We start from the raw sequence: 17509 nt of genomic DNA on the forward strand, positions 1-17509 counted from the left end.
AAGAAACCCTCCGTAAAATTAGATGGAAAAAGTAGGAAGTAGGAATGCCAAGAATTATCGATCACTAGGTTATCTCTATGATCACGGATCATAAAAATGTCAGCATTTTCCTTACTGTTTCAGGAAAAATCTCATCAGAGTGTTTCATATTCAACTCAAATCCAATGAGGCGAAGCGTGCACTGTTTGCTCGAGTCTCAAAAAAAAAACAAAAAAAAACATGTGCACCACCAGGCAAAATCATGTTGCGCGCACCCAAAGCGAACATCCGCAAATTCCGCAATGACGTCACATTCGCCGCGCGCACTTAAGCAAACAAGCTGACACGTCGAGTATAAACCAGGCTTTACAATGGCCGTGCGAATGTTGGTGAGAATGGGTGTCCCTAGAAAAAGCCTAATGCTGGCCCATGCGGCTTGACAATATTGTTTCAGGTTCCTGCAGGGCTGGAGATAAAAAAAAGTGACCTGGCTTCCACCGAGGAGACTGGCTCGCAAGTTCAAGAACCTCTTGGACCAGCTGTACTCTTCCCTATTGAGGGACAGCTGGACAGAGCTGAAGGCTTGATTGGATTTATTCATTGTGATCTGACATGGAGCAAGCAAAGAGAGAGAGTGATTGCATACTAGTTAGTGCATACTACTACCCTGTCCCTCACTCCCGGGCTATGCATATATATCCATGAATATAGCTGTGCTAGCTTCCAGAGCCAAGGGGTCACTCACGATGATGATATAGGATATGTGTGGGCTTCTGGAAGCTGCTTTGACCTCCTGGATGGTCAGATTCTGGATCATACCACAGCAGTGTCTAGAGATGGAGGTCAGGTAGGTAGTCAAAAATTCACAAAACCTCCACTGGTGCCTGGTCTCGAGGTGATCTGACTTTCTTTGGACATTGTAAAATTCTGGAGAGAACCTGGATGGACCTCCCGGGGCTCCAACTCTTTCATCCATGCTGAATTGAGCCTTGACTTTTCCGGAGGATGCATAGACTTCAGGAGAGGCCCTGGATGTACTTCCAAGGGCTTTAGCTTTTTCATCCATACCTAGCTTTGGCTTCTCCCTGGGCAGCATCACTTATTAAAAAGATGCTGGGGCATCTTCAAGGGATCCAGCTCTTTTCCACCATGCTTAGCTGAGACTTGACTTCCCTCGGACAGCATAGACTTCTGGAGAGGCCCTGGATAGACTTACTGGGGATTCAGCTCTTTCCTCCAAGCCCAGCAGGGTCTTGACTTCTGGGTTATTGAAAACTTCTGGAGACATTTTGCATGATTTTCCAGGGACTTCAGCTCTTTCCTCCATGCCTAGCTGCAGCTTGATTTTTCCTGAGGCAGCCTCACATCTGAAAGAGAACCTGGATGGACCTCCAGGGGCTACAGCTCTTTCATCCAGGCCCAGTTAGGGCTTGACTTCTCGCGTAGCAGCATAGACTTCTCGAGAGGTCCTGGATAGACCTCCAGGGCCTCCAGCTTTTTCTTTTATGCTCAGTTGAGGCTTGACTTCTTCTGTGGCAGCATAAGTTTCTTGGCTTGCCCCCCTCCAGGTCCCACATTTTCCTTTTAGCCCAGCTGGGGCTTGACATCTACTTGGGCAGAGGCTCCAGCTCTTTCTCGCAAGCACAGCTTGGATGTGAGTACTCTAGTGGTAGCATAGACTTCTGGAAATGCCCTGGATTGACTTGCAAATGTTGGAGCTCTTTCCTCTTTCCCAGTTTGGGCTTGACTTCTTTCTGGGCAGCATAGCCTTCTGGAAAGGCCCTGGATTGTATTGCATGGACTCCTGCTTTTTCCTCCATGCCCAACTTGGGCTTGACTTGTTCTAGGGCAGCATGGATTTCTGGAGACACCCTGAATGGACTTTCCAGGGTTCAGCTTATTCCCCTATGCCTAGCTGGGGCTTGACTTTTAGGGGAACAGCATAGACTTCTTGAGACACTTTAAACAGGGTAGCCTCACATCTGGAAGAAGACCTGGATGCACCTTAACTCTTTTTCCATGCTGAGCTGAGGCTTGACTTTTCCTAAGGCAGCCTCACATCTGAAAGAGAACTTGGATGGACCCCCAATGTCTCCTGCTCATTTCTTCAAGCCCAGCTGAGACTTGACCTTTCCCAGGACAGCATAGACTTCTGGAGAGGCCCTAGAGAGACCTTCAGGGGCCTCAGCACTTTCCTCCATGTCCAGCTTGGGTTTGACTTCTACCAGGGCAACCTCACATCTGTAAGATGATCTGGATGGACCTACTTTTTCCTCTGTGTCCAGCTTGGACTTAACTACTTCTAAAACAGCATATACTTTTGTATAGGCCCTGGTTCGACTTCCAGGGGCTTGCATACTTTCTTCCAAGGCTCAGGAACTCCAGGAACAACGTTCAGGAACTCCAGCTTTTTCCTCCATGCCAAGCTGAGGCTTGACTTCTCCCAGGGCAGCTTCACATCTGAAAAAGACCTTGGATGGATCTCCAGGGTCTCCTGCTGTTTCCTTCAAGCACAGCTGGGGGTTGACTTCACCCAGGCACCATACTTCTGGAGAAGCCATGGATGGACTACCAGGAGTTCTAGCACCCTTCTCCATGCCCAACTTGGTCTATTACTGCTTGAGCAGCATCACTTATGAAGGAAACTCTATGGACCACCAGGGTATGTAGCTTTTTCCTCCATTATTTTTTTTACCAATGATGTCAGATCTAGAGATGTTTTGATTTTGTTCTTGTTTTCCTGTGTTTGTATCTGTTGTATTCATTTAGAGCGCTGCTTTTGCCCTGCCAAATTGTTTGTTAGTTGTGTTCGACTACAATGCTGATCTTTTAATAATTTTTTTTCTTGCATCCTTTAACATTTCTAGTGATGGGAAGTTTAAAAAAAAATTCATCTCAGATATTAGAAATCATTTGATTGGTTCAAAAATTTGATGAGAAGTAAATGGTGATGTCAAAAGTACATTATCTATTTAGACTGAAGTGACAAACTGCAAGTTTTGGGTGTTTCTAAAATGTGAACAGAGTTATTGTTTTGGAGCACATTAGCTTATAGATATCCTTAAAACTTACATAATAATAATCATAATAATTTATATAGCGCTTTTCTGGGCACTCAAAGCGCTTTACACAATGGGGGGGAATCTCCAAACCACCACCAGTGTGCAGCATCCACCTGGATGACGCGACGGCAGCCATTTTGCGCCAGACTGTACACCACACACCAGCTGATTGGTGGAGAGGAGACAGAGTAATGATATGCCAATCATGATATGGGGAGGGTTAGGAGACCATGATGGACAGAGGCCAGTGGGCAGATTTGGCCAGGATGCCGGGGTTAAACCCCTACTCTTTTTCGAAGGTCATCCTGGGATTTTTAACGACCACAGAGAGTCGGGACCTCGGTTTAACGTCTCATGCGAAAGACGGCGCTTACAGAGCAGTATAGAGTTCCTGTCACTATACAGGGGCATTAGGACCCACACAGACTACAGGTTGGGCGCCCCTGCTGGCCTCACTAACACCACTTCCGGCAGCAACCTAGCTTTCCCATTTGGTCTCCCATCCAGGTACTGACCGGGCACAGCCCTGCTTAGCTTCAGTGAGCGACCATGTGAGAGTTGCAGAGAGCTAGCTGCTGGCCTACATACTGTTTCTACCATCATTATTTGTTTTATTAGTCTCTTTGGATAAAAAGCTAAATGACTTCTGTAAACCAAGAACGTTCTTTTAAGATGCAACCAAATGTCAAGCTGTAAAATTGTAATTGATGTGTAAAGTCACAGATGAGGTGTTATTAAATATAAATCCACTGAAAATGAAGGCAGTGTTAAGCGTCTAGGTTACATAATCCCTGATCCATTAGCATGCTCATAAATGTACACTATTCCATAGGTTCATCAGAGGACGACTATAAATCACTGTAAACATGACATATTTACAAGCACAGATCTATAGTGTGTTTGCTGAAGTGGTGAGGAAAGAAATAAATCATCTGTAATCCAAACACTTGCGCGCACAAATCACATCTAATGGCTCTTTAGTAGATTAATCTGTCTGTGATCTCTTTTCCACACGGCTCTAATAGAAATGAACAAACTGTAGGCATTTTAGCCACTGTGTGCTTTAAACCATAAACTGTTCAAATATTCATTTACAAACACTCACAGCAGAAGTTTCATTTGTCCACTTACTAGAAATTCAGTACTCTCTTAGACATTCAACTGTTATTCATTCTTTCTTTCTTTCTTTCTTTCTTTCTTTCTTTCTTTCTTTCTTTCTTTCTTTTTCTTTCTTTCTTCCTTTCTTTCTCGCATTATTCTTTCTTTCTTTCTTTCTTTATTGTTTCTCTTTCTTTCTTTCTTTCCTTCTTTCTTGTTTCTCTTTCTTTATTTTTTCTCTTTCTTCTTTTTTCTTTCTTTCTTTTTCTTTCTTTGTTTTTCTTTCTTTCTTTCTTTCTTTCTTTCTTTTTCTTTCTTTCTTTCTTTCTTTCTTTTTATTTCTTTCTGTCTTTTTTGTCTTTCTTTTTTCTTTCTTTGTTTTTTGTTCTTTCTCTTTCTTTCTTCCTTTTTCTTTTTTCTTTCTTTCTTTTTTCTTTCTTTCTGTCTTTTGTTCATTCATTCGTTCTTTCTGTCTTTCTTTCTTTCTTTCTTTCTTTGTTTTTCTTTCTTTCTTTTTATTTCTTTCTTTCTGTCTTTTTTCTGTCTTTCTTTTTTCTTTCTTTGTTTTTTGTTCTTTCTCTTTCTTCCTTTTTTCTTTCTTTCGTTCATTCATTTGTTCTTTGTCTTTCTTTCTTTTTCTTTCTTTCTCTCTTTCTTTCTTTCTTTCTTTCTTTTTCTTTCTTTCTTCCTTTCTTTCTTTTTTCTTTCTTTGTTTTTCTTTCTTTCTTTCTTCTTTCTTTGTTTTCCTTCTTTTTTTTCTTTCTTTCTTTCTTTTTATTTCTTTCTTTCTGTCTTTTTTCGTCTTTCTTTTTTTTCTTTTTTGTTCTTTTTCTTTCTTCCTTTTTTCTTTTTTCTTTCTTTCTGTCTTTCGTTCATTCATTCGTTATTTCTGTCTTTCTTTGTTTTTCTTTCTTTCTTTCTTTCTTTTTATTTCTTTCTTTCTTTCTTCCTTTCTTTCTTTTTTCTTTCTTTCTTTCTTTCTTTCTATCTTTCTTTCTTTGTTTTTCTTTCTTTCTTTCTTTGTTTTCTTTCTTTTTTTTCTTTCTTTCTTTCTTTCTTTGTTTTTCTTTCTTTCTTCTTTCTTTGTTTTCTTTCTTTTTTTTCTTTCTTTCTTTTTATTTCTTTCTTTCTGTCTTTTTTCCGTCTTTTTTCTTTCTTTGTTTTTTGTTCTTTTTCTTTCTTCCTTTTTTCTTTTTTTCTTTTTGTCTTTCGTTCATTCAATCGTTCTTTCTGTCTTTCTTTCTTTCTTTTTTTCTGTCATACACTTTTTTATGGGCTGGCACCTCCTTATTTATCAAACTCCTCTTGCATGTATGCAATGAAGGAGCCTGTGTAAACTACGAGAGGATTGGGCTTTGGATTTAGTGTTGGAAAAAGGTTCCACCTCACATTAGACAAACTCCAACTTTACATGTTTTTTAGAAGTTGTTGAAAGTGTATACCTGTTTTAGCCTTTGAGCAATTGTGTTCAGCACTTTGGGCAAAGACAGCGATGCAGTGGCGCAGTAGGTAGTGCTGTCGCCTCACAGCAAGAAGGTTGCTGGTTCGTGCCCCGGCTAGGTAAGTTCTGTGTGGAGTTTGCATGTTCTCCCTGCATTCGCTTGGGTTTTTCCCCCACAGTTCAAAGACATGTGGTATAGGTGCGAATTGGGTAGGCTAAATTGTCCGTAGTGTATGAGTGTGTATGAATGTTTCCAAGAGATAGGTTGCAGCTGGAAGGGCATCTGCTGCGTAAAACATGCTGGATTAGTTGGTGGTTCATTCCGCTGTGGCGACCCCAGATTAATAAAGGGACTAAGCCAAAAACAAAATGAATGAATGAATAAATTTGGTCAAAGCTGTGTTGTGTAAAAAAATACTAAACTAAAAACTAATAATGGTAATTTTGGGAAAGAACTTAGTTATTGGGACAAAATGTGTTATTAATTGTGGAAATAACGCATACATGTATTTTGACTTCATTTGTTAAAAATGTATGCATTATATTCATATGAATATTCAAATGTTTTTATGGTTAATATCTTAATGATTATTTATTTATATATTTCAAATTAAAGTCTATATCTTAGACAGTCTAAAAAAAAGATAAAATCATGATAATGTTTCCAAAAATACTTAGTGTTTTTATTAGCTGGTTTTAATATATAGTTTTACAATTATATTATTATAATTATTATTATTATAGTTGTTTACATTAAAGCAATTGTACACAATAATAATAACAGTAATATTAATAATAATAATAATTAAAGCTGCAAGCAGCAATAAAAGGGACCTCACATATATGTATATGTATATATTTATATATATATATATATATATATATATATATATATATATGTGTGTGTGTGTGTGTGTGTGTGTGTGTGTGTGTGTGTGTGTGTGTGTATAAATATAAACCTAAGAAAATCACAGATTTATCCCAAACTTCCTTCTGTCAGCAGGTGGTGCTATGACTACGAATCAATAATGTCAAGTAGAAGTCTCCAGGAGAGGATTCTTATGGAACATGTGAATTTTCTGGCAGGTCAGAATGAATTATAAGCCAAACTTCCTTGTGTCAGCAGGTGGAGCTATGACTGTCACTCAATATTAGCATGTAGATGTGTTCAGGATGTAGCATGTAGATGTGTTTGTGATTGAGTTATAATACTTCCTATTCCATGACGAAGCACCGCTGTTTGTCAGGCCGCCTTGGACACTTTGTCGACATTGGTGAAAACTCTAGATTATCTCACCTAGAAGAGTGATATATATCACCACTATAACGTTTTGATAACACCACCCAAATTTGGTGCTGATACGATAAAATTAGTTTTTCCTGTTGCCAGCAGGTGGTGCTATAACTGTAACTGGATATTGGCGAGCAAACCTGTTCAGGTCAGGACTTTTATCGTCCGAATTTTTAGGCAGATCGGACAATACATGCCTGAGTTATAACGACTTCCTGTTTCATGGCGAATCTTCAAAGTTTGAGAGGCCGCCACGGACACGCCCTTTGACTAAAACTCTATGGCTGCATCTGAAACCGCCTACTACTCAGTAGGTACTGCATTTAAAGGGCCATGAAACCCCCTCGTTTCGGCAGGGTGTTTTCACACCTCTACTTTGGAAAAAGTCAGAAAAGTGGGTGTGTCCAGCTCTGTTTAGGGGGGAGTGTCGGAGGAAGAAAAGAGGTTTGGTGTGGGAGTGTCTATTTGTGCGCGCTGAATTTCAGAGTCAAAACACACAACCAACAGGGGACAAAGAGACTGTGTTCACATGTACATCTGTAGTGGAATTATTTGCCAAATTATTAAATGTTGGACTTTAACTGCAGTTTGGCTCTTTCATTCAGGGAATTCATCCATGCCTCTCGCGACAAACGTTATATTTGATTCGAGGAACTGCTCTAAGCGTGTATTTTTCATGCAATGTTTGATACCGCACGGCGAATGAGAGAAAAAAAAAACTCTGCATTTCCCGGAAACTTAGATGCACACGGCAGGTAGCGTCAGAAAGCCGCGTGTGTTATTCCGGTCACAAATCCTACACAAGGTTATAGTTTGGTTGTAGTGCTAACTTGTTTACACTCGGTGCAATAGTTTGTTTGATACGAATAAAATACGAACTGAATAAACAAAGAGCACTGGTCGCTCACTTACCAAATCTGTAGAGACAGGACAATCCACAGCAACTAGAGCCGCGTCTTTATTTAAAGGAGACTACAAGCGAATCTGGATCTCAGCGTTTGCAGATTAGAACAGCTCTCAGGTAAACAATAATCCTCCTTAGACACGTAAGTTATTGTTGTAGATGGTCGCTTACACTGTAATCCACACGTGACGCCAGCTGCGCTCTCACAGAGAGAAAATGAAAACAAAACTTAACTGCAGCAAACTATAAAAGCAACACTTCATGCTTGTTTTGCCAACACAACGTGGCGTCTCTGCCGTCTAAACACTATGAAAGTAATGAATATTAACGAAGTTGCACAGTAGAGCGCGCTGATTGGTTTGAACCAAGCCTTACTCATGCATTAATGCAACACACTGTAAGACGTAATAAGACTCACTCTGGCACAGACGCCCAGTCTGCACGCTGGAATACAACGATATTATGTCATGGCCGTGACGCAGCTTTAAAAATTCGTTTCAAACAGGAAGTACGAATTTGCTTTAAATAACGCAAAAACAACCAATGTACACTTTTTAGTGAAAAATAGGTGTCCTACTAGTGTTTTTAGCAGTGTGGGACACATATACGACTGTCAACAGCTCAAAACATGTGTTTTGGTGTTTCGTGACCCTTTAAATTTAAACATGCTAATCGGTCATTAGAAAAGTACGTTCTATACAATATGAATGTAAAAAGTATGAATGGAATTCGGACATACTACATCCGCCATTTTGTCATAGTCACGTGACCTTTCTATCGCTTTACTCCCATTCATGAATTCGCTTGAGGGGCATCATGGGATAGCACAACATGCACTGGATGCGCACTCCAGAATTTCGCCGGAAGTAGTAAGTCATCCGGGTACTCCTCGCATACTGATTTTCGAATTCTATAAATTCGGACATACTACTCGGCTCGCTTACTGATTTTAGGGTACTATATAGTATGGAAGTATGGGGTTTCGGACGCAGCCTAGATCTTCGCAATTTCACATCAATTTGCATAGGTGATGCTGTTGAGTCATTTTGCCATGGCCACTTCCGAAACCTATAACAAACGTAAATTTTCGCCACTTCTGGAGAGTGTGCAATGTTTCGTGTGTTTTCGGGCATGTTTAGACCATCAAAATCGCGATTTATTCCAGAAAAGAAGAAGAAGAAGCAGAATAATAATAACAGAGCAATTCCAATAGGGCCTGCACACCGTTTCAATGCTCGGTCCCTCCTTATAATAATATTAGGAATCTGTGTCTGTGCAACATCATAAACGCATCGTCATAAGTGAGGTAATCCATTAAGTAATAGCTTTCCTTGCAACACTGACGTCTCTCGGATTAAATTAAATAAATAAATAAAAAGCAGTATCCCAAAGCCTCTTGATGTAACCCTCTGGTCTCTATTCCTCCCGCCCTCTGTGTGTGTTTCTATTTCCACACACTGTCCAATAGCAGCTGATGTCACTATTGGCAGCCGCATCATTTCCACATGACTGAGCCACTGGAGGAAATCACTATCTGAATGCGTCTCTATAGGTTTATTGGAAAGCGTATCTGCTGCTATTTTAACTTTATCGACATTTTCTCACCACACCTCTTTTGATAGAGTCAGCAATGTTCTCTTCGTCCAGATCTTCTCTACTCTCGCCCTGGACCTCCATGGAGCAGGCAGACTCAGATGCTCTGGATATCAGCACCAAAGTGCAGCTGCATGGGGTTTTGTGGAAGAGACCATTCGGGAGACCCTCGGCCAAGTGGTCCCGCAGGTAACAGACAGTACACACATTACTGCGCAAAAGTTTGGGGTCAGAACCATTTTTAAGAAGTTTAAATGTACTTTTAAAATAAGCCAATGATGCATTTGTTTGATCTCAGTTCGGTACAAGGTGAACTATGTTACAACATTTCTGTTTTATTGATTTAGTATAAAATGTATTTAATCATGTCGTTTAAATCGTAATATGAAAAAGAATCATTTATTTTTATGTTTAGTGCTGTTGTTTTGTTTTTTTGTTTTTACTTTAGTATAAAATGTATTTAATCTTGTGATATCAATTGTAATGGAATGATTTAAAGCTCAAGAATCATTTATTATTATTATTATTATTATTATTATTATTATTATTATTATTATTATTATTATTATTATTATTATTATTATTATTATTATTGTTGTTGTTGTTGTTATTATTATTAGTGTTGTTTTTATTTTCTAGTAAAAAATGTATTTAATCTTGTGATATCGATTGTAATAAAATTATTTAAAGCTCAAGAATTATTTATTATTATTATTATTATCATTATTATTATTGTTGTTGTTTTTATTTTCTAGCATAAAATGTATTTAATCTTGTGATATCAATTTTAAAAATATATATTTAAAGCTTAAAAATCATTTAATATTATTATTATCATTAATACTGTTGTTTTTTTATTTTCTAGAACAAAATGTATTTAATCTTGTCATTTCAACTGTATTATAATGATTTAAATGTCAAGAATAATTTATTATTATTATTATTATTATTATAAATGTTGTTTTTTTATTTTCTAGCAAAAAAAATTATTTAACCTTGTCATAACAATTGTAATATAATGATTTAAAGCTCAAGAATCAATTATTATTATTATTATTGTTATTATTATTATTATTATTATTATTATTATTATTATTATTATCAATACTATTATTATTATTATTATTATTAATAATACTATTATTATTATCATTAGTGTTATTTTATTTTCTAGTATAAAACATGCATTTGATCTTGTGCTATGAATTGTAACATAATGATTTAATAGCTCAAGAATCATTTATCTCCTTACTGTTGTTGTTTTTATTTTATTTGTTTTATTATCAATGTAAAAAAAAAAACTACTGTTTCAAGTATTTGTGTCTGTGGCTGGTTGGGGGGGGATAATATATTTCAATTTCCCATTGAAATATATTATTTTACCTATATATTTATTGTAGAGATATTTACTTTTATTCAACAAGACCACATTAAATTGTTGGAAGTAAAGACATGTATAGTGTGAAAAAAAAGTTTTTCAGATAAAAATTTCAACAAGTAAATAGTTTCCTCAAAAATTATGAAGTACAGATAAAATGTTTTCAACATTGGTGTACTGTAAAACAAAACAAAAAAGACAGACAGAAAATTTGTGGTTGTCTTACATTGTTAAGTTGAATGAAATTGATCTTGCATTGAAACAGTTAAATTAACATAAAAAACACATGTTCTCATAACTTATTAATCATAAAACGTTTTACTGTGTAACTGACTATAATAAAACAGCAAATCGCCAAATTATAATGATATGAAGGAGCGTGAGAAATATGAGTTGATTGATAATGCTGAATGTTTTTAATTAGCTTTGAATCACAGGAGTAAACGACATTTTAAAATACATTCAAAATGAAAATGTTTCATTTAACCGTTTACTGCATTTATTTATTTGTTCATTAATTAATTAATTCATTCATTCATTCATTCATACATACAAATAAATGTATTCTTCTTTTCAAAAACATTCTGGTCCTCCTGATGCCAAATTTTTGACCTGTATTGCATGCAAAAACAAACCTGAAACACTTTTGTTTTAGCTATAAAGGGAATCTTTTTTAATTAGCAGTTTATCGTCTGTTTGTCAGGTGTTTGTTGTTCAGTCAGTACAGTGGTGCCTTAAAAAGTACTTTCGCCTTGAAGCGAAAATGAGTTTAAGCATATTATATTTTTGTGTAGTGCACTTTAAAAGCTTTATGGCTTAGAAGATATCGAGTAACCCGTCATTATGATGCCTTTAAAGCTGAGTAAGTTAAATCTACGAGGACGCTCTGTGCTGCCGGTGAGTTTTTGTACATTAGAGCTCATGGAGATCAATTCCAGGAAACATCCATCTGAATGTTAAATTTATGGTCATCTGGTGATTTGAAGAAAGCGGTGGAGGAGTTTTATGTCAGATTGTTGGTTATGTTCCTTGTGGTTATTGTTGGATTTCTTGTTGCAATAAATTTCTGGTGCTGTTTGTGCTTTTATAACAGATTCTTCATCATCAAGGAAAGTTTTTTGTTGTATTATGCTGAGAATGAGAAAAAAAGCTTCGAGACCAATAGATACTTCAACATCCATCCCAAGGTATGCACATATTTGGATTTCACTTTTACCCTATTATTAAAAATAAAGGTTCTTTATTGGAACAGGGGAGGGGGCCAAGTCGGAGCACTCACTCCGGTCCCCTGGGCTCTTGCACTGGCTAAATTGAACCAAAACACTCCATTACAATTGGCTTAAGATTGGCTAGCAAAATTCGGCATATTGAAACCTGCAGAACCTAAAAAAAATAGGTTCTTTTTTGGCATTTTTTTCCATGTGGAACCCTTTAAGTCAGGCGTGTCCAAACTACGGCCCGCGGGCCATCTGCGGCCCGCAATCAGTTTTGTGGCGGCCCGCGAGGCTTTTTATAAATATCAATAGAATCTGGCCCGCTATACAAAAATGAACGTAATTCAATAAATAACCACCGGGTGTCGCTATTACATGCATTCAATTAAGCAGCAGTTCTTGTTATGATCTATCTATCTATCTATCTATCTATCTATCTATCTATCTATCTATCTATCTATCTATCTATCTATCTATCTATCTATCTATCTATCTATCTATCTTCAATTCAATTCAATTCAGCTTTATTTGTATAGCGCTTTTACAATGTAGATTGTGTCAAAGCAGCTTCACATAAATGGTCATAGTAACTGGAACAGTGTAGTTCAGTAACTGAAACAGTGTGGTTCAGGTTTTAGTGTTTAAGTTCAGTTCAGTTCAGTTTAGCTCAGTTCAGTGTGATTTAATCATTACTTAGAGTTCAAACACTGAAGAGCCAATTCATCGATGCGTAGCTCTACCAATCCTGAACCATGCGAGGCAGTGGCGACAGCGGAGAGGGAAAAAAAACTTCACCTGATGGGAGTGAAGAAAAAAAACCTTGAGAGAACCAGACTCAGTTGGGCACGACCATTTTAATTTCTCCGCTGGCCAAAAGTCTTGTGCAGAACTTCATTCGTTGTGGTTTAGGCTGGAAGATGGCCTCAGCGAAGACTCGTCTGTCCCTGTCTGTCTATCTATCTATCTATCTATCTATCTATCTATCTATCTATCTATCTATCTATCTATCTATCTATCTATCTATCTATCTATCTATCTATCTATCTATCTATCTATCTATCTATCTATCTATCTATCTATCTATCTATCTATCTATCTATCTATCTATCTATCTATCTATCTATCTATCTATCTATCTATCTATCTATCTATCTATCTATCTATCTATCTATCTATCTATCTATCTATCTATCTATCTATCTATCTATCTATCTATCTACACACAGTTGAAGTCTGAATTATTTGCCCCTCTTTGATTTATTTCTTCTTTTTTAAATATTTCCCAAATGATGTTTAACAGAGCAAGGACATTTTTACCATATGTCTGATAATATTTTTTCTTTTGGAGAAAGACTTTTGTTTTATTTCGGCTTGAATAAAAAGCGGTTTAAATTTTTTTATGAACCATTTTAAGGTCAAAATTATTAGCCCTTTAAGTCTTCAGAACAAACCATTGTTATAAAATAACTTGCCTAATTACCTTAACTTAACTAGTTAACTTGATTAACCTAGTTAAGCCTTTAAATGTCACTTTAAGCTGTATTGAAGTGTCTTAAAAATATCTAGTCAAATATTATTTACTGTCATCATGGCAAAGATAAAATAAATCAGTTATTAGAAATGAGTTACTAAAACTAATGTGTTTAGAAATGTGTGGAAAAAAAATCTTCTCTCCGTTAAACAGAAATTGGGGAAAAAATAAACGGGGGCTAATAATTTAGGGGGGCTAACAATTCTGACTTCAAATGTATTTATATATATATATATATATATATATATATATACACGTGTCTGTGTGATGTATGTAAAATTTGGCCCGCGACAACGTTTGTCTTTTTGCATCTGGCCCTCGGCCCAAAAAGTTTGGACACCCCTGCTTTAAGTAATAGCTCACCCCAAAAAGGTTAAATGGGGTATATGCCGAGCTAGTGTGTTTCCCATGCTGATAAACTTTCCTGTGACCTGTTAATGTGAGTTTTTTTCCATTGTATACAATTCATTTTACAGCATCGATGTTGTAATGTAATTAAAATACAATCAGTTAAACAGACTTTAGCATTCATTAAGTTGCTCGAACGTAAAACGAGACAAAAAGCCGTTTGCTCGCACTCGCCCGTCCGAATCGGCAGGTTAGCGCAGAAGCTCCATTTAATATACTGGGGTAAAATAAATGCTCATATTATAAAGACATGGCGGGGGGACATGTAATTTAATGCAGTGCTCGTGTACAATCTGAGACCCACTTTATATAAGATATCACTCAGCCAGTAGAGATCGCTCATTTTTAAAGAAAACAGACCTTAAACACACCGATTTTGCGTTGATACACAATTCACAGGAAACGATTAACCCAGGTTACTGGCAAATTAAAAGTCCTATTAGCATGCTTCAGCATATACCCTATTCTGTCATCATTTACTCACCTTTCACCAACCCGTATGAGTTTTTTCAAACTCTGATTGAGGGTGCTTTCACACCTGTGAATCGATTCAGTTGTTCCGAAACAGGGATTAAAATTGTTTCATTGTTGCTCTTTGCTCTTGGTGCGGTTCGCTTTTACACGGCAAAGTTTCTAAACGGACCAAAAGAGCGAAAACAAGTCACGTGTGAGTAAACTCTCCTCACATTGGTCAGAGTTTCAGGGTTTATTTTGCAGAGTCCCGCTCAGCTGTCAGTGGGGGGTGGTGCTTTAATGGTGTTTGATAAGGTGCGCGCAGCGTGTCTGAAGAGCGAGGAGGGATGCGGTGGGGAGGGGTGAGAAGTGTGCGCAACGTATTTGAGGACCAGGAGCAGGCTCGGATTGGCTAATCGGGAGAACTGGGAGAATTCCCGGTGGGTCGGTCCGTTTTTTTGGCCGCTGCCCCTAGCTCCTCGCACTCTAAGCAGTTGCACTTTTTTCATTTATTTGTTTATTTGACCATAACCTCACTCTTTTTTTATTCATTATTTTGCCGCAGCTCCGCTCTTTTTATTTATTTTCTCGCAGCCCCGTGAGCGGGGTGCAGCCCGCAGGTTAATGATAATCATCATTAACCTGCGGGCTGCACCCCATTCCACCTCAAACAGTGGCACCTTAGTAAATATTAATTAATATTAAAGGTGCAGTAGGTGATCTGCTAAAAAGCTAGCCGCTTAGCATATTATCTTTGGACAGTGGGGAGGAACTGTGATTCAAAGCCACACCCCCTGAAATCGCGAGCGCACCGCAACACAACAGCAGACAGACAACCCACTAGTTCATGTCATTCGCCAGTTAGTTAGTGCCAGTGCCGTGCAGGAAGTACATTTATTACTTAGCCATACTTACTTGCTATATCAGAGCAAAAATTCAGAGTAGCGGTAAACAGTATAGGAAGGCCGTCATTGTTCAAAAATGACCCAATGTGAATATAAAAGCAACTTCAGCTCAATAAAGCAGGTTAGGCGGAATAGCGCTATTTACTGGTGTTTTGTTGTTAAACTAAATATAAGTCTACATTATAGATGCTGTCAAAGAACCTTATGAAACTGAAAATAATCACATCAATCTTTCACCGGGAGATTTCAGTGGCTGAACAACACGTCTGTGCATATAAGTCATTCATAACAAAACACAATCTAACATAAAATAGTTTAAAAACAGAACATTACCTGTTTAACAGTAATACTTCAGCCATGTGTCATGGTCTGGTGAGGGGAAAAGGAGCGAGGACTCAAGTGCAAACAATAATTGGGTTTTATTAATAATAAAGTACAAATAAAACAAAAAGGCAAAACAAATTACCCCAAGGGGGAAAACATGAATCAAAAACAGACAAACTTGGCTGGGCTGGGCTGGGCTGGCAAGACATGACTGGAACAGGAACACAGAGGGAATATCGACGACGAACTGGCAAGGACTGAAAACATGAGGGGGATTATAAAGCAAAAAGTAAATTGACACACAGGTGAACACAATTAACTAATAATGGTTTGACAAGGAGGGTGGGACTAGACAATAGACGGGAGAGCGCATGACACAGAGAGACAATACAAGCCATGCGCTCACATAACACAACACTGAAGCACACGACAAAAACACGTGACCACAATGTAAACACCGAGCCACGTGCTTTGACAAAAGACGCAAGACACGAGCACACGATGAATAAAAACACTCACCGTGCGCTCACACATGCAGCATGCATGCTTCATCCCAGCGCCGACCAAAACCGAAACCAACAAGACTGAGACGCTGGGAATGAAACACCATGCTGCTGACAGACGAAAACACAAACACGAGTACAAGAGCGCGCACGTCTGAGGGACGCAGAGCGCGCGTGCGGCCGCGTCAAGCAGGAGCGCGCACACTCTGCGTACACCCACGACGGCGCGCGCGCACACAGAGACAGAAACAGGACCAGACACAGGTAGTGTCCGAGATCTGCCACCAAAACAAGAATTTACAAGACCAGAGTGGCAGAACCCTGACACCATGGTGTCATCCTTCCTCCAGCGTGCTAAAGTAATTCCAATATTGATTTGGGTTTTTAAAAGTTTCAATTCAGCATTTGATTTCTCCCGGTCCGTCTCGTGACCGCGCGGCCGCTTTAAGGGCGAATTATACCCGCGCCTGACTTTACAGTAATCAGCCCGAGCTCGGCGGTTCTTCAGCGTCCTTCGGCATCTGCGAGCGGCCCGCAGCTTGCTCGGAGCACATGCGTTTGTGATGCAGACGGGCACGTGCTAATGGCGGATCTGCGTGAACAGATGCGCAGAAGTCGGAATCTACATTTGCTGACACCCAGTCTGACCTGCTTATCGGAATTAAGGGAGATGACGGTCCAACACTATTTAATTGGATAAACATTTTTTTTAGTTTCATGCTCTACCCAGAATATAAAAATACATATAAACACATTTAGATCATTTACTGTAATCATTACTATTGGACTGTGAAGAGACTTTCAACCAGCACAACAACAAATGTTTCTGAAGACAATCACCTACTGCACCTTTAATGAATATTACACCTGCTCAATGAAAATCAGTTGATTCACTACATTAATAAATCTGACATAACTTAATCAGAAATCTAAAAAGGGGAGAAAAAGAGTAAGGTAAATAAAAGGAGTAGACATCAATAGCAGCAGATAACAATGTGATTCTTAATAGTGCCATCGTGGTCTAATGGTTAGCATGTTACATTAAGATGTCGCCGATCCGAGTTTAAACCTTACCAGAGTATAACATATTTTTTAAATTTTCAGTGTTCAGACATAAAATACTGATTGGGTTACTTATGTAGGGGTACATATTTTTTTGTGTGTGTGACGACCGTTACAAAGGACTGTATATCAACAAAGAATTAATGCTCTCATATTTATGAAAAACATTTGAAGTTCTAAAGCAGCTGTGTCCTTGAAAAAGATGTGTTAGTGTTATTTGAAACCGAATTAGAAATAATGTTACTTTAACATAGTCAGTCGTCGACTGAGGTGGGCCGGTCTAAGGCTTGAAACTCCAGAGCTAAAAAATAGTCCCACTATGGCCCTGAGCAGGAGGAACATGCGCGATTTCCGAAATATTTT

The 17509-nt window shown here is 38.2% G+C and overlaps 1 protein-coding gene across 2 annotated transcripts in view; it reads left to right on the forward strand.

Moving 5' to 3' along the window:
• The first annotated feature begins 8939 nt into the window (after positions 1 to 8939).
• plekhd1 (pleckstrin homology domain containing, family D (with coiled-coil domains) member 1) overlaps positions 8940 to 17509 on the forward strand; it is a 41793-nt gene continuing 33223 nt past the window's right edge. Inside the window, exons 1-2 of one of the 2 annotated variants that reach the window (XM_073927680.1) lie at positions 8940 to 9557; positions 11840 to 11933. In XM_073927680.1, the coding sequence (XP_073783781.1) occupies positions 9406 to 9557; positions 11840 to 11933 (246 nt within the window). In that variant the 5' untranslated portion in view covers positions 8940 to 9405. The remainder of the gene's footprint in view (positions 9558 to 11839; positions 11934 to 17509) is intronic. The other variant, XM_073927681.1, reaches the window with a different exon arrangement.

Source organism: Danio rerio, chromosome 17 (genome assembly GCF_049306965.1).
Source record: "Danio rerio strain Tuebingen ecotype United States chromosome 17, GRCz12tu, whole genome shotgun sequence".
NCBI classification, from domain to species: Eukaryota; Metazoa; Chordata; class Actinopteri; order Cypriniformes; family Danionidae; genus Danio; species Danio rerio.